The 18,686-nt window shown below is 40.1% G+C and overlaps 1 protein-coding gene across 3 annotated transcripts in view; it reads left to right on the forward strand.

The window, feature by feature from the left end:
- Positions 1 to 18,686, forward strand: part of LOC129557341 (contactin-associated protein-like 3) — a 226,172-nt gene that overhangs the window by 87,262 nt on the left and 120,224 nt on the right. For all 3 annotated transcript variants that reach the window (XM_088837704.1, XM_055427898.2, XM_088837703.1), the window contains one exon: positions 15,726 to 15,873. In XM_088837704.1, the coding sequence (XP_088693830.1) occupies positions 15,726 to 15,873 (148 nt within the window). The remainder of the gene's footprint in view (positions 1 to 15,725; positions 15,874 to 18,686) is intronic.

The following is an 18,686-nucleotide window of genomic DNA, read 5'->3' on the forward strand; positions in this document are numbered from 1 at the left end:
TGGCAGGAGAAGGGGACGACAGAGGATGAGATGGTTGGATGGCATCACTGACTCAATGGACATGGGTTTAGGTGGACTCCGGCAGTTGGCGATGGACAGGGAGGACTGGCCTGCTGCGGTTCGTGGAGTCGCCAAGAGTTGGACATGACTGAGCGACTGAACCGAACTGAATTACTAAACCTAAGCTGGCAGAAGAAAAGTCTGCTTCCTGACAGTAGCAGTTGTTTGAAGAATAATGCCATCATTTCCTGTGACTATGAAATCACAAGGTCACAGATTAACCTGCATACTTAGCAAGTATAAAACATACTCTGAGTTTAAAAATAAGATCATCAAAGCATACTGAAGTATTGACATAAACATTTTGAAATGATAAAGATCTGACTACAAATAACATAGTATGCCATGCCATGCTCAGTTGCTTCAGTCATATCTGACTCTTTAAGACCCCATGAACTGTAGCCTGCCAGGCTCTTCTGTCCATGGGATTCTTCAGGCAAGAATACTGGAGTGGGTTGCCATGTCCTCCTGCAGGGATCTTCCCAACTCAGGGATCGAAACTGAGTCTCCAGCAATGCAGGTGGATTCTTTACTGCTGAGCCACCAGGGGAGCCCATAATAAACTATTAAAAAATGGTAAAATTTAGTGCTAGATGAAAGAGTGGCTTCTTCATTCTTTAAGCTTTTCTGTATTATTTGAGTTTTCTAGCCAGGCATGTCAGTGTCTATTACTTATTTTATATGTCACTAAGGATTTTCTGACTAGTGAGATCATAGACTATATTTTTATTATTATTTTCAATCAAAAGGCAATGTAATACATACTATTTTTAAAAAGGAAGCAAAGGAGAATTTCTAATCATGCATCAGTAAAAAAACAAAAGAGCAGAAACATATAAAATAGCAGGTCAATATGTTAAAATATATAAACATTTCCATAGTGACTTGAATTAAATAGTTTATGTAGTTGCAGACATTTTCATACACATTCTCTAGTAAGTCTTCTGGGAGATCAACTTTAATCTTTCCATCCAGAACTTTGGAGTGTCTGACCCTTTGCCCTATTTGCTACATGTTAACCTGCCATTTTTGTGGATGCCATAGAAGACAAGAGACTTCTGGGTCAGAGACAAAGGTCTCTATTTCCTACTTGGTTACTCATCAAGCACCGCAGGCAGCACAAGTGTCAGAATATCTGCCTTGGTTCTCCTTCACCCTGAGTCACACAGAGGCCATGTGAGTAAGCCCAGATGGATGTCGGCATGCACAATGGTTATGTTGCAATGTCTCAGGGAATCAGAATCTTTTGGGAGGTAACCGTGCTTGCCCTTTGCTTTGGAAGACGTTATCTTACAAGTCTGTTTTCTGTATAAATGTCCTTGGAAAGAGAGCTGGGAATAAAGGGCAGTTGGTGCTTCTTTTAGTAGGATGTGCAGAAATGTGAGAAACCCACGGCAAATTGTCTTACCTCTGCTCTGACGCACTCACAGACTTTTACTTTTCTTATAAAATCGCAATTATATGTTGCAAATGACTTATTTTACATTTGCTTAAACTTTTAGTTTTCAAATATATATTTCTTTATCCTGTTTTAAAATTAACTCCTCTTGTGTAAGAGTTAATTTTGCACTTATAGTGTGAATCAATATGACCTTAATCATTCTGGTTTAACCATATCACTGACTCAGATTTAAAATGCTGAGAAAAAAGCACCTCTATTTTATCGTTTAAGTTACCAAAACAGCTTTAAATGCACAATTAGTTTAAAAACAGCTGTTTGATCCTGACATATTTTTAAACATATTTGGCTAAATCCTACTTAAGTTAACACTTCCTTTGAAAACAGAATTGTGACAAGCACTTTGAATGCGTTATTATTTTTCTGCAGAAATAAAAATCTTGTGACAGTAGTATGTCTCTCTTATATACACAGTGTAGGATAAATCTAAATGTTCTGATTTGAGAAGAAAATTTTGAATGGAGGAATTTTTTATTCCACTGCTGCAGGATTGTCTGTATGTTGTATGTTTAGTTGCTCAGCCGTGTCCAACTCTTTACAACCCCATAGGCTGTAGCCCACTGGGCTCCTCTGTCCATGGGATTCTCCAGGCAAGAATACTGGAGTGGGTGGCCATTTCCTACTCCACAGGGTCTTCTGGACTCAGGGATCAAACTCCTGTCTCTTGAGTCTCCTTAACTGGCAAGTGGATTCTTTAATCACTAGCACCACCTTGGGACTCTTTTTCTTTTCTTTCTTTTTTTTCTGTTTTTGGACACAATATATAGTCATTTATTGTTTCGGGTCCATTTCTAAAATTTCATAAACAAAGGATAGATGTAAAGTCATGAATTTTGAAGAAGCATAATTAGAATAATAGAACATAAAATACTTATCATTTTGAAAATAAGTCATAGATAGGATTACATTATCTATCTGGCTCATTAACCCAGATAACACTGTTCCGTTTTTAAGCCATCCAGTAATAAAAGAATAAAGAAGGAGAGAGAAAGGGAGAAAAGAGGGAAAAGGAGGGAGGGAGAAAAGAGAGAGAGAGAAACCTAACAGTATATACATTCTTGTGAGTAAGTATCGATAGCTAAGGAGTGTCATATATATGTTAAAGGTTTGTAGAAATGTGATGGTTTTGAAATTCTGCAATTTCTAGCTTTACTTGTTAAAGATTTTCAGTATTTCTTGCAACTAAAGTAAAATTTGATAAAGAATAAGCTTCTAAGAAGTTTAAGAGATTTGTTTTAGAAAGTACTGATTTACAGATATGGAAGAGAAGAAAAATATTTCTTCAAGATATTCCAGTGGGAGAAGAATTCATAAATGATATTAATATCTCTGTGCTTCAATCTCGTCTGTAAAGTATATGGCATAGAACTGAACAATCTCAAATTTCTTACATCTTTTTCATACTCCTGTAGAAATAAGAAGTCCATAAGGGACTCACTGATCCAAGTCACTCTGCAAGACCACCAGAGCCCAGTCCAGAAGCTAAGAGTATTATTTTGCTCCACCTATGGTCACAAAATACCACATTCAGATAGTTTAAACAACAGAAATCGTGCTTTCACACTTCTCGTGGCTAGAAGTCCCAGACTAAGGTGTTGACAGGGTTGTTTTTACTGAGACCTCTCTGCATGGCTAACAAACGTCTGCCTTCTTGTGTGCTCCTAACCATTGGTCTTTCCTCTGCGTGCAGGCTTCCCTGATTCCTCTCTGTGTTCAGACTTCCTCTTCTAGTAAGGACACGTCAGATTGAATTAGGACTGATGCTAATGGCCTCGTTTTACTGTTAGTCACATCTTTAATGACCCTTTTTTCAAATTCAGTCACAGGCTGTGATACTGGGGATTAAGATTTCAACCTATAAATTTGGGGGTGGCATGCACTGGGCCCATTCCCTACCATTTGAAGTATGTTAATGGGGCTTCCTTAGTGGCTCAAAGGTTAAAGCGTATGCCTCCAATGCGGGAGACCCAGGTTCGATCCCTGGGTTGGGAAGATCCCCTGAAGAAGGGAAATGGTAACCCACTCCAATATTCTTGCCTGGAGAATCCCATGGACAGAGAAGCCTAGTAGGCTACAGTCCACGGGGTCGCAAAGAGTCAGACACGACTGAGAGACTTCAAAAAAAAAAAATGTTGAACTACATTTTCGCTTTCACACATTGGAGAAGGAAATGGCAACCCACTTCAGTGTTCTTGCCTGGAGAATCCCAGGGACGGGGCAGCCTGGTAGGCTGCCGTCTGTGGGGTCACACACAGTCAGACACGACTGAAGTGACTTAGCAGCAGCAATGTTGAACTAAACTCATTTTGGTATCACTTTAAGTCAACAGGACTTCTTAATGGAAATCTTCCTAATTCTATACAAATCACCCAATTTACATATTACTATTTTCAATGTATATAGCAGGCCACTGGGCTAGTGCTATTATCCCAATAGTCTCAAAATGATCTACACTCAGAGTTAAATACTTTAATTCCTTTAACTTTGTTACTTTAGTTGATTCCTTAAAGCTACCCGTAGAATATGCATACCATCCAACACTCATTTGAGGCATTCCTTATAACACTAACTACATTTTATTCTTGTAGGTTACTCTTGAAATATTGGAAGCTAGTTTGTTTGTCAAAATTAAATGTGTGCACATGTATCAAATTACATGTAGTCTTATTTGCAGTGTTCTGGCACTGTTTTCAATAACAATACATTGATTTTAAAAATATGATCTTAATGTCACTGGAAATAATTTTTCCTGGCTTTTTTAAAATCTCTTTTCAACCTCTTTGTCCCCTTCCCAAACATGTTTCCAAATGTCTTCTAAAATGTTTTCTTCCAGATCATTTAGAAAGATTGCGAAAGAAAGAATAGTGAGAAGCTTGGCCTGTGCTTTTGATGCACAGGAAGGGTGACTTGTCTTTCATCCTGGTGATTTAGTTGCCAAATCATATCTGATTCTTGCGGTCCTATGGACTGTAGCCCATTAGGCTCCTCTGTCCATGTGATTTCCCAGGCAAGAACACTGAAGTGGGTTGCCATTTCCTTCTCTAGGGGATCTTCCTGACCAAGGGATCGAACCCACATTTCTTGTGCCTCCTGCATTGGCAGGTGGGTTCTTTAGCGCCCCCTGGGAAGTCCATCTTTCATCCTAGATTAATATTTCAAGCATGAGGGAAGAAACAGTAAAAATCCGTAACTTTAGCAATGTGTTTGAAAAATATTTGATTTCAATGATATTTCTTTAATTCTTACATTGCTGTTTAAACAATACAGTGGTTAACAAAAGCAAGTCAATTAAAAGTAGCATTTAGGACTTCATTTCGCATACCTGCATCAGCCCTGGTTTTTGGATTATTCCAGGCCCAGATGCTGTGGATTCCTGTGTGGTGTAGCTGTGCTTCGCTATGGGGCAGCTAGGTTCCCTCTTGCTGCAGGAGAAGGTGGTGGGACCCATGGAGATGGCTGTCTCTTTTGGCTTTGTTTTTGCTTTGTTTTTTTTCTTGGTGACTTGCTTCCACCAGGAGGCTGTAAACCAAAACTGAAAATATGTGCATACTTTTCCCGGACTTCCCAGGTGACTCAGTGGATAAAAGAATCCACCTGCAATGCAGGAAATGCAGGAGGTACAAGTTTGATCCCTGGGTCAGGAAGATCCCCTGGGAGGACATGACATCCCACTCTAATATTCTTGTGTAGAGAATCTCATGGCCAGAGGAGAGCGGAGGGCTATAATTCATGGGGTCACAAAGAGTCAGACATGCTGAAGCAACTGAACACGCACACACACATACTTTTCCCAACACATTGACCACAACCTGACATTTTCATGGCAGAATATATTATATAAATGTTTGGAAAAAAAATGTTTTAAGTGTACTTTAGGTAGATGTTTGCTTAATCAAGCAGAAGCAGAGATTATTCTCTTATTTTCTGGAACATGTTGAGGTAAACGTATCTATGCAAGGGAATACTTTAGAGTTCCTCTGGTACAAAGCACCCTTCTTTGGATGAACTGAAGTCTCAAGGAGTGAGTAATCAGTCCAGGTCACATATTTGACATCATGAACCATGTTACTGAATTTTCAGCTCACTTTATAAAACTAAAGTGAAAGAAGGATACTTTCCTCAATTTTATTCATGTATAAATAATGTACTATTTTGCAGTTCATGAAGATACTAAAAATAATTAACAAGAACATTTTTTTTTTTATAAACCATGAGCACACCATCAAAAGACGGGAACTGCTTTTGTTAATTCATATATATATATATATATATATATGACTGTATCACTTTGCTAACACTTGTTTTAAAGCTATTGAGTACAACTTTTTCATGGTCCAATTATATGAGTGTCTGGAGATAACATGGACAAAGTATTATTATTTTGAACAATTATTGCTATTTCCACATTACTCATGAAGAAGCTGAGAGTTAGGAATGTAAAATGTTTTGTTCATAGTCCAGCAATTAAAAAGGTCAGAATTAGAACTTGGGGATTCCTGTGCAGCCTCTTCATCCCAGCAACATCCTACCCTTTACCTCAGGGGTGGCAAAATACAGTTAACATTGTGCTTGAATTATGGATGCCTGAATTCCTGTTGGCACAGAGTAGAGACAGTCTTCATTTATTTCTAGTGCATTGAGACCTATTTCTATAAACGGTGCCTCTCACATCTTAAAATAAAGAATTGATAAAAATCTTTCTTAAGACACAAATACTTCAAACTTAAAATGATGAATGCATTACAGGCATCTTGAAGGTCATTCAACAGAATTGTGATGACTCACATTACACCAGAGACATTGGCTTTGCAAGAGCTTCTTACCAATTTTATTTCATGTTTGTTTAGATGCCACTGATGTGATTGCTAAGCAAACTAAATGGGGACTTAGAAGCTTTTCAGAAATGTCATCAATTTCTAAATAAATTATTTTGGAAACACTATTATAGCATGTGAGTGGATCCCAAGCCACAGATTTCAGTCACTTTCATGCATAGTGAAAGAACATGCTTGTGGAGACCGAAAACTTTATCAATGTTTGTTCTTAATTGTTGTTACTGTTCAGTTGTTCAGTTGTGTCCAACTCTTTGCAACACCATGGACTGTAGCACGCCAGACTTCCCTGTCCTTGCTCGAACTCATGTCCCTCAAAGTCAGTGATGCCATCCAACCATCTCATCCTCTGTTGCCCCCTTCTCCTCCTGCCTTCAGTCTTTCCCAGCATCAAGGTCTTTTCTAATGAGTTGGCTCTTGGCATCAGGTTGACAGAGTATTGGAGCTTCAGCATCAGTCTTTCCAATGAATATTCAGGACTGATTTCTTTTAGGATTAACTGGTTTGATCTCCTTGCTGTCCAAGAGACTCTCAAGAGTCTTATCCAACACCACAATTCAAAAGCATCAATTCTTCAGCACTCAGCCTTTTTTATGGTCCAACTCTCACATCCATGTGGATGTGAGAGATACTGGAAAAACCATAGCTTTGACTAGACAGACCTTTGTTGACAAAGTAATGTCTCTGCTTTTTAATATGCTGTGTATTTTGTTATAGCTTTTCTTCCAAGGAGCAAGAGTCTTTTAATTTTATGGTTGCAATCACCATCTGTAGTGATTTTGGAGCCCAAGAAAATAAATTCTGTCATTGTTTCCACTGTTTCCCCATCTTTTTGCCATGAAGTGATGGGTCTGGATGCCATGGTCTTCATTTTTTGAATGTTGTGTTTTCAGTCAGCTTTTTAACTTTTCTCTTTCACATTCATCAAGAGGCTCTTTAGCTCCTCTTCGCTATCTGCCATTAGGGTGGTGTCATCTGCATATCTGAGGTTATTGATATTTCTTCCACAATCTTGATTTCAGCTTGTACTTCATCTAACTTGGCATTTCGCATGATGTACTCTTCATATAAGTTAAATAAGCTGGGTTACAATATACAGCCTAGACATACTCCTTTCTTCTGTGTATTCTTGCCACCTTTTCTTAATATCATCTGCTTCTGTTTAGGTCCATACCATTTCTGTCCTTAATTGTGCCCATCTTTGCCTGAAATGTTCCCTTGGTATCTGTAATTTTCTTGAAGAGATCTTTAGTCTTTCCCTTTCTATTGTTTTCTTCTATTTCTTTGCATTAATTGCAGAGGAAGGCTTTCTTATCTCTCCTTGCTATTCTTTGGAACTCTGCATTCAAATGGGTATATCTTTCCTTTTCTCCTTTGCCTCTTGCTTCTCTTCACAGCTGTTTGTAAGGTCTACTCAGACAACCATTTTTCCTTTTTGCGTTTCTTTTTCTTGGGGATGGTCTTGATCATTGCCTCCTGTACAATATCATGAATCTCCATCTGTAGTTCTTCAGGCACTCTATCAGATCTGATCCCTTGAATCTATTTGTCACGTCCACTGTTTAGTCATAAGGGATTTGATTTAGGTCACACCTGAATGGTCTAGTGGTTTTCCCTACTTTCTTCAATTTAAGTCTGAATTTGGCAATAAGGAGTTCATGATCTAAGCCACAGTCAGCCCCCAGTCTTGTTTCTGCTGACTGAATAGAGCTTCTCCATCTTTGGCTGCAAAGAATATAATCAGTCTGATTTCAGTATTGACCATCTAGTGATGTCCATGTGTAGAGTCTTCTTTTGTGTTGTTAGAAGAGGGTGTTTGCTATGACCAGTGCGTTCTCTTGGCAAAACTCTGTTAGCCTTTGCCCTGCTTCATTCTGTACTCCAAGGCCAAATTTGCCCCTTACTCCAGGTATCTCTTGACTTCTTACTTTTGCATTCCAGTCCCTTATAATGGAAAGGACATATTTTTGGGGGTATTAGTTCTAGAAGGTCTTGTAGGTCTTCATAGAACTGTTCAACTTCAGCTTCTTCAGCATTATTGGTCTGGGCATAGACTTGGATTACTATGGTATTGGATGGTTTGCCTTGGACATGAACAGAGATCATTCTATCTTTTTTGATATTGCATCCAAGTACTGCCTTTTGGACTCTTTTGTTGACTATGATGGCTACTCCATTTCTTCTAAGGGATTCTTGCCCACAGTAGTAGATATAATGGTCATCTGAATTAAATTCACCCATTCTGGTCCATTTTAGTTCACTGATTCCTAAAATGTCCATGTTCACTCTTGCCATCTCCTATTTGACCACTTCCAATTTGCCTTGATTCTTGGACCTAACATTCCAGGTTCCTATGCAATATTGCTCTTTACAGCATCAGACTTTACTTCCATCACCAGTCACATTCACACCTGGGTGTTGTGTTTACTTTGGCTCCATCTTTTTATTCTTTTGGGAGTTAGTTCTCCACTGATCTCCAGTAGCATATTGGGCACCTAACGACCTGGGGAGTTCATCTTTCAGTTTCCTATATTTTTGCCTTTTCATACTATTCATGGGGTTTTTAAGGCAAGAATACTGAAGTGGTTTGCCATTCCCTTCTCCAGTGGACCACGTTTTGTCAGAACTCTCCAATATGATCCTTCCGTCTTAGGTGGCCCTACATGGCATGGCTTACAGTTTAATTGAGTTAGACAAGGCTGTGGTCCATGTGATCAGATTGGTTAGTTTTCTGTGATTGTGGTTTTAAGTCTGTCTGCCCTCTGATGGAGAAGGATAAGAGGCTTATGTAAGCTTCCTGGTGGGAGAGACTGACTGAAGGGGAAACTGGGTCTTGTTCTGATGGGTGGGGCCATGCTCAGTAAAGCTTTAATCCAATATTCTGTTGAAGGTTGGGGCTGTGTCCCCTGCCTGCTATTTGACCTGAGGCCAAACTCTGGTGGAGGTAATGAAGATAATGACAATGAATGCTACACTCAGTGCCCCCAACCCTGCAGCAGGCCACTGCCAACCCACGCCTCCGCCAGAGACTCCTGGACACTCATGGGCAAGTCTGGGTCAGTCTCTTGTGGGGTCACTGCTCCCTTCTCCTGGGTCTGGTGTGCACAAGGTTCTGTTTGTGCCTTCCCAGAGTCTGTTTCCCCACTCCTGTGTAAGTTCTGGTGGCTCTTTGGTGGGGTTGATGGCGACCTCCTTCAAGAGGGCTTATGCCACACCTAGGTCTGCTGCACCCAGAGCCCCTGCCCCTGTAGCCGTCTGACCCGCGCCTCCTCAGGAGACACTCACATACAGCTCCGGCTCAGGTTCTGTGGGTCTCTGGGTCCTGGTGCGCACAGGGTATGTTTGAAGCCTCTGAGCTTCTCTGGTGGTGATGATTGATTCTAAACGTGATTTCGCCCCTGACGTGCTGTGATTCATGGGGTCGCAAAGAGTCGGACACGACTGAGCGACTGAACTGAACTGAACTGAACCGCCTTGCTGGGCTTCTCCTTTGTCTTTGGAAGTGGGATATCTCCTCAAAGTCGCTCCAGCACCACATAGCTGCTGCTCCAGTGGCTTCCCTGGTAGCTCAGCTGGTAAAGAATCTTATTCCTACAAGCTTCATTTTTTTACTTGTTAGAACAAGGCAAGAGTAGGCCTTTGTTCCTGACATTCTGTGCTCAGCCTGTACATTTATGTCTGTTCTGGAAACACAAAAGCAAAATTATATAATGATAGATTAAGCCACATTTAAAAAAGAGTAAGTGTCAGCTTAGTAAAAAATAGGAGATCATTTCAGTAATAAACTCCAGATGTCAGAGTGGAGTGTTACTAGAGATACGTTTTACTCTAAATTAATTTCACTTAAATTTCTGTATCTTAAAGAAATGTATCATTTATTTATTTGCAAAGGAACTATTAATAGTTCTGTATAAGACAAAATAGTGTAATTTCCTAAAATTAGAATGATTTAAGATAATCATATGGGTACGGGTATGTATGTGCTGTGCTTAGTCACTCAGTCATGTCTGACTCTTTGTGACCATAGTCCACCAGACTCCTTTGTCCATGAAAATTCTTCGGGCAAGAATATTGGAGTGGGTTGCCATTCCCTCCTCCTGGGGATCTTCCCAAACCAGGGATTGAACCCAGGTCTTCTGCATTGCAGGCAGATTCTTTACCATCTGAGCCACCAGGGAAGCACATGAATACTGGAGTATGTAGCCTATCCCTTCTCCAGGGGATCTTCCAGACCCAGAAATCGAACCAGGACCTCCTGCATTGCAGGCAGATTCTTTACCAGCTGAGCTACCAGGGAAGCCCACATGTATGTATAATACATACATACATACAATCCAAATATTGATTAGGATTAAAATCACATATAGTGAATGTTTTGTATGCAGATCACAGAAATTGTAAACAGTAAGTTCTTAAGCTCCTCTATTCATAGACTATTAGCATTTATTATTCTCACTTGAAGTATTTCTCAAAGAGTATTCTGCCTTAAATTTCAATAAAACAAAAAGAGAAATCCCTTTTGTTGTAGAGCATTATCATCATACCAATCTGAAATACCGTTTGTATTCAATAAACAGAGTACTTCAGAAAGAAGTATAAAGAAAATAATAATGTATAAAGAAAATTTAAGAAATTAAATATCATTCCTAGCAAATAATTTCATTTCTTAGCTATGCTAAAATAAATATCAACTTAACTTCTTAGCTTCAATTATAATGTTGGAATTACAGTGAATGTAGAAAGTGATGTTCCTTTCCAGTTTACCTGGATGTCATAGATACTATGGAGAAGGAAATGGCAACCTACTCTAGGATTCTTGCCTGGAAAATTCCATGGACTGAAGATCCTGGTGGGCTACAGTCCTTGGAGTCACAAAGAGTTGGACACGACTGAGCACACACATGCAAGTGCTTGGATATTGAACCTCAGATAAAATATTAAGAACAGCTTGCAGAGTCTGACAGATGAGCTGTCTCTGCCAGATGCAGCAATATCATCCACGGCCATAGTCCTCACAGCCATGACTTTTGGAGCGTTTACCTATAGGTAGGCAGTGAGTGGCTTACATTTCAGACATTTTTCTCAATTAGTACTCCAAACTTTAGAGTACATTTTATCAAACTGGTTTTGTAGACAAGAGAACTGTGACTTGCAACAGACAATATCAGCTTAGTACCACATCCTAGGCAGTGGTGGAGCTGAGAAAATGCTACTTTACACATATCAGCTTGGGGTCCAATATAAAGTTGGGGAGTGGATGTTGTTGAGTTCTTCTTTGGAGTAGAGAGGTGGTAAAAAAGGTTTACCTGATCTTTGGAGTAGCAGTTGTTAACATTTGAAAGAAAAGATGATATAGGTCAAAGATTTTACTTTCATTGAACAAGATAATCAAATGACCTTATGGTGGCATTTCATTCATCAGCCAAGAAGCAGCACCACAAACTCTGGAATATGCATTCTCATTACATTTGAGCCTTCTCTTTTCTTATTTTCATTTGTTTATACCAAGGAAATCTCCCTGATGGTGATGGTTCACAAACTTGATTACCAATTTAGCTTGGTTTGATCTGGTTGTTAAACCTGGCCCAGTATTTTGTAAAGCTAAATAACTAAGCAGATACCATTCCTGGTTGATTTAAGGAGTCTTGCTCTTTGGTGGCATAAATACATCTGGCTGTTTGTATTAACTGCATGGTTAAGTGGGTTTGTCCCTCTACTGCAAGTGAGCATGAGAAAGCATCAACCTCTTTTTGTTCCCTGAGTTTATTATTATTAAATGGAGGTCTGTTGTGTGACATCTTTGATTTCTGAATAATAAAATTTTGTGAGATCAAAGAGTGCAGAATTTGAAGGTAGCCCACCCCAAAATAACTCTACGTTTTATGTTTTGATTATGGGTTCCAAAAAATTGGTGGAATTTAGATAGCTTTAACATTTGACAGTAGATTTCAAAAGAGACACATATAACTAAGAGGCCTTACTCTTTGTTTTCAGAGCTTAAACTGGTCAGCTCCTTAGATGGGACAGCGTTTTCTGTTAAGATTCTGTGTTACACTTAGGAGTACCTTAGGTGGTTATGGCTTCCCTGGAGCATAGACCACCTGGGAAAATTGGTTAAGAATATCATGAAGAATCAATGGAAACAATTTTAAAAAGAGATATAGAGTTTTATGCACAGAAACTGGGCCTTGTGACTCTAAAATGCTCAAGGTGGAAAGAGCTGGTAAAAGTCCTGGTTCATTGGAGGCTATAACAGGTCCCAGGGCTCAGGTGGAGAGAAAGAGGAACCCTGCAATTGTATTACCAAACTTGGGTCCACTTGCCCACATGCAGTAAAGCCAGTCTACTGACATTGAGTTGTGGTGAAGGAAAGTAAAGCATTAATTGCCGGGTGCCAAGCAAGGAGTCCCGGTAGGTAGTGCTTAAAGAGTGATTAATATTATATATATGGAATCTAGAAAGATGGTACTGATGAAATTATTTGCAGGGCAGCAGTGGAGACAAACATAGAGAACAGACTTATGGACACAGTGGAGGTGGGAGGAAGGAGAGGGTGGGATGTTTGGAGACAGTAACATGCAAGCATATATTAACATATATAAAATAGATAGCCAATGAGAATTTACTGTATGACTCAGAGAACTCAAACCATGTTGATGTTTGGCAGAAACCAATACAATACTGTAAACCAATTATACTTCAATTAAAAATAAATATATATGTATTTTTAAAAAGACCCAATCTCCCCAATGGCTTTCAGGGGAAGATTTTTAAAGACAGGTAAGGAAAAGGGGTTGTAAGGTATGTGATCAGCTCATGGACATTCTTCTGATTGGTTGGTGATGAGATAATCAGGAGTCAACATCATCAACCTTCTGATTCCAGCCAGTCTGGGATCTATGTGCTTATGGGCAACATACAGTTAACTTCTTCCACCTGGTGGAGGTTTTTATATTTTCAGAACAGCTCAAAGGACATGGCTCAAAATAATATCTATAGCCCTTGAGGAGGTACTAAAGGTCTTTAACTTTAATGGCTAAACTTATTATTTTGCTTTATTTGATTCTTTTTTTTTTTGCATTTTTCATTTCTGATTAAATTTACTCTTTGGAACTCAGGAAAGGCCTAGGAAGCTAAGGTTTCGCTATAGATAGGAGACAAGTAGAGGGCATGGTGCAGGGGAGTCTCTTCTCGGAAGGTCCCATGTGATCCTACTTGGTTTCACATGGTTTCTTTTTGAAGGCAGAGACAAAAGGAATTCTTTATAGATGACTTGTGATGGTCTTTCAGTTTGTCATGAAACTTCAGGAGATTGATGTACAGTTGTTAATGTACCAAGATTGGCAAGATGGCAGAGGTGAGAGGAAAATAGATTCTATAATAGGAGGCAGCTAGATTCATTTAATCTGAAACCCACCCATCATTTTTTAAAGTACAGTAAACTCTGCGGCTTCCCCAGGGGCTTAGTGGTAAAGAATTCACTTGCAATCCAGGAGCCGCAGGAAATGCAGGTTTGATCTCTGGGTTGGGAAGATCCTTTGGAGAAGGAAATGACAACCCACTCCAGTATTCTTGTCTGTAGAGTCCCATGGACAGAGAAGCCTACAGGGGCTACTGTCCACGGGGCCACAAAGAGTCAGACACGAATGAAGTGACTTAGCATGAGCTAATGCGCAATGTCTTCAGAGAAGGCAATGGCAAGCCACTCCAGTACTCTTGCCTAGAAAATCCCATGGATGGAGGAGCCTGGTTGGCTGTAGTCTGTGGGGTCGCTAAGGGTCGGACACGACTGAGCGACTTCACTTTCACTTTTCACTTTCACACATTGGAGAAGGAAATGGCAACCCACTCTAGTGTTCTTGCCTGGAGAATCCCAGGGACGGGGGAGCCTGGTGGGCTTCCGTCTATGGGGTCACACAGAGTTGGACACGACTGAAGTGACTTAGCAGTAGCAATGCACAATAAACTCTGGGCTTCCCAGGTGGGAAGCCTGGGAAGTAGTAAAGAATCCACCTGACAAACAGGAGAAGTGTATTTAATCCCTGGGTGAGGAAGATCCTCTGAAGAAGGAAATGCAACCCACTTCAGTATTCTTGCTTGGGAAATTCCATGGACAGAGGATCCTGGTGGGCTACAGTCCATGGGGTCACAAAGAGCCAGGTACAACTAAGTGACTAAACAGCAGAACAGTAAACAATATTAAAGAGAGGTTTGCCAGGATGATTGGAGAAGTTGCATTGGAATGCACTTCCTGTATGTTGGAGTTTGTGCTGTGTTTATGCAAGCTTGCTTGCCTACACGTAAGTCTTTTTAAAATGAATAAGTCATCTATAACTGATGTATATGTATACAACAATATCATTCATTTTTTGGTTTCCCTGCTTTCTGATATTTACATTAAAAAGAACACCATGAAAAAGAAGCCATACTCCTTATAACAAGTTTCTTTGCTCTCATGCTGACCCCTTCTAGCATGAAGGCAGATGCCCACGGTTGAGAAATCACACCTCTTATCTTGTGGCAGGTGGTGTTGGTGTGGTTCCCCAAGCACCTTCTAAATGCTGATAACTTGGGGCAGCCTGATAAAGCACAGTGAACACAGATCAAAATTTGAATCCCCACAATCTCGTCCTGGCCACAGTGCAGAATAGCTGTCCTGCCTGCACAGACTCTTCATTTTCTTAGGCTTGAGTTTTGCATTGGTGGATTAGCAGTGAAGAATCTGCCTACAGTGCAGGGGATGCAGGTTCAATCCCTGGGTTGGGAAGATGCCCTGGAGGAGGGCATGGCAACCCACTCCAGTATTCTTGCCTGGGAAATCCCACGGACAGAGGAGTCTGGCAGGCTACAGTCCCTGGGATTGCAAAGAGTCAGACATGTCTAAGTAACTAACATTTTTGCATTTATAAGTTAAGGGTTTTGAACTGGAACACTGGTCAGATCCCCCGACCCCACCTCTCAAGTTTTAGGGTCTAGGATTCTTTTTGTACATCCTGCAAGCTGGCATTGTGCTTATTTGTCCTGAAAGTGAGGTTGTGTGTCTTGACTACTTGGAGATTAGGAAATGATTTAGGTGGGGCCTGAGCAACTTTCTAAAAGCAAATCTTCAAAAGCAGCAGGTTTATAGCCAGTTTAATGGTGCCATTGAAGCTTAAACTACCCTACAAATAAGGAAAATTTAGATGATGATGACTAATCCAGGCATTGAAGAGAGATTGTCACATGCCTCAAGTGTTAGCAGAGTTGCTCTAAAGCAGTCATGAATTTGCATACTAGCAAAGTGAAGCGTTGTTTGCTCATTATTAGCCTGCGAGGTGAGAGCAGGAAGATAGTATTATGCAGACACATTGATTCCTTTCTCTATTTTCTTTCAGGGTTTTCCAGGAAACACAAATGCAGACAGCGTGGTACACTACAGACTCCAGCCTACCTTCGAAGCCAGATTCTTGCGCTTCCTCCCCTTAACCTGGAACCCCAAAGGCAGGATTGGGATGCGGATTGAAGTGTATGGATGTGCCTACAGTAAGTGGTGTTTATTCCTCAAATGAAGTTTTTGATGGAGTATTGTGTTCTAAACACCAAATTGAAAACGGAACTTGACTTTTTCAGCCTTTTAAATATCTGTGCAGGCAGAACTGGTTTTATGGAAAGTCTTGATAATATTACAGTTATTTTAAGGTTGAATTCAGAGGAGGACCCGAAATAAGCCTTAAAATCTTAGATTCTCAGAGGTTAGCTGAGTACCTGTTATATAGCGGGCACTTCATAAAATGAACAAAGCTCAAATCAAGAGCAGTTGTATTTATTGTGATTGATGGTTCTGTCTTCTGACGCCGGAATGATCCTCCTGTGGGAACACAGGTGAGAACAGATGTCCCTGTGTTCCCTGGTCCCATGGTGACTCACTTTTCTCTCTACTTGTGTCACTGTGGAAACTTCTTTTGAACATAATTTATGTTTTATGTCTTCTGGCTTTTCCCCACTGACAATAAAAGTAAAGATGCTGGCAGTCAATTTGAGCATAAAGACAAGCATAAAAGCATTCTATGAAATACATGGGGGGTCAAATCTACAGCTGCCATTTTGAAGGTCTAGAATATACTAGTATTTTGTAAGTGAACACAAAAATGAAAAAAATTAATTTAAAATATAATTTTCTAGAAAACTGGAAGAGTGACCTGAAGACTAAGTTGGCGGGGAACATTTTGGGGTTTTTGTCACACTCCATTCTGTCCCTGATCAAAGGATTAACTTTGTAGAGAGATGTAACCATAAGATATACCATACACAGGATATTTAATATGTCAGATCTTACCTCCTGCAACATTTTCTCATTCAACTCCCACTCTAACCAAATGAATTCAGTATAGTAGTAACCTCACTGCTTCAGAAAAGAAAGAAACAAAACCTTTGAGAAATTAGATGTTTGTATCTAAGATTTAAAACTGTCTTTTCCCCTCATTTTGTATTCACGACTACCATACTATTCAGACATTGATTTCTTTATTCCCTCACTGGTCATATATGAATTTATTTATCTGCAGAGAACTGGATTGTTTATGGAGGATGCTTCTGAGATCATTTATTTCTTTGTCAGGAGTTTATGAGAAGTCATAAAATTGTATAAAGCAAATATAACATATTGTAACATGATCATGGGGCATGGGGAATAGAGGGGTTGGGTTAGAAAAGGAAACTTTTTATAAACAGTGCTGCCATGAACATGGGGGTACATGTGTCTCTTTCAATTCTGGTTTCCTCGGTGTATATGTCCAGGAGTGCGATTACTGGGTCGTATGGCAGTTCTATTTCCAGTTTTTTAAGGAATCTCCACACTGTTCTCCACAGTGGCTGTACTAGTTTGCATTCCCACCAACAGTGTAAGAGGGTTCCCTTTTCTCCACATCCTCTCCAGCATTTCTTGCTTGTAGACTTTTGAACAGCAGCCATTCTGACTGGCGTGAACAGTCTTTTGGACTATGTGGGAGAGGGCGAGGATGGGATGATTTGGGAGAATGGCATTGAAACATGTATACTATCATATGTGAAACAAATCGCAAGTCCAGGTTCGAGGCATGATATAGGATGCTCAGGGCTGGTGTACTGGGATGAACCAGAGGGATGGGATGGGGAGGGAAGTGGAAGGGGGGTTCAAGATGGGGAACACATGTACACCTAGGGCAGATTCATGTCAATGTATGGGAAAACCGATACAATAATGTAAAGTAGAAAAAAATAAAATAAATAAAGTATAAACATTGCACATTAATAAAAAAGAAAAAAAGAAAAGGAAACTTTTTGACATTCAGTTTTCAAAGTAAAGGTCGTGGGCAGTGAGATGGGGGGTAGGGATGGTGCTTGTAAGAAGAAACAATATATATATAAACTGGGGGAGTAGGAATTTAGTATTCTTGTGGTGCAGGTTTGGATGTGGGCATGTGTTGCTGAACAGCGGAGATATCAGTTCCACTTTGATAACCCCCACAGACAATGGGTGGTTCTGGAGCTGAGGCTCACCCAAGCCACCCATCCCACATTCAAGGGTCACCTTCAGCCTCTGTTTCATACCCCTTCCTAATGGCATGTTCTACTCTGGCTCTGCCTCAGCTCTCTAGTGTTTCTGAGTCCATGGACCATTCAGGATAGATGGTGCTGGGGTGCCATCAGCCTATTTTCCCTCTTTCTGTTCATTTCCTTCCATCTTTTTGGTTCTGGGGTCTGTCAGTGTGCTCACTGCCGTGATGGCTAGGATGCCTGATTTTTAGAGTTTCTCTTTGATCACATGAAATTAATGTCTCCTTCTCCCATTACTCTGGAAGCAACTTCAGGTTTACTGACTTCAAAGCAGAACATGCTCTTTGATGGGGATTTGCTGTTAGCTTGATGTTCTTGGTGAGGAGATACTACTCCAGTTTCTTGGGTTAGAGGTCAGTACCAGGAAGATCAAAGCTGAGTGCTTGGTGCCTGGAAGGGCCAGTTCACTGTACAGCTGTCATGGAACCTGCGTGCATCCTAAATTCAGCAAACATGAACTGTTGGGCACAAGGGACTCCTAGCATAAAAATGCAAACAGGAAATAATCATCACTTGTAAAACAACACAAAATATATTCCTCAATATTAGTGACTCTGTTTTGTCTTCATTCTTATTATTAATAATGATTCAAGTGTAGCACTTTGCATTTTTATTTTTGGCAGTAATTTAATGTGATTTGGTTTATAGCTCAAAGTGATAGTTATTATCTTTTTTCATGTGTACTTCCTCTGCCCTGTTTTTAGTGAGAGAATGTCCAGATTGCTTATCTCTTTTCAGTTTCATCTTTTTACATTCCATTT

This window comes from Moschus berezovskii, chromosome 7 (assembly GCF_049115385.1).
Source record: "Moschus berezovskii isolate FMDL1 chromosome 7, NW_MosBer_1.0, whole genome shotgun sequence".
NCBI lineage: Eukaryota > Metazoa > Chordata > Mammalia > Artiodactyla > Moschidae > Moschus > Moschus berezovskii.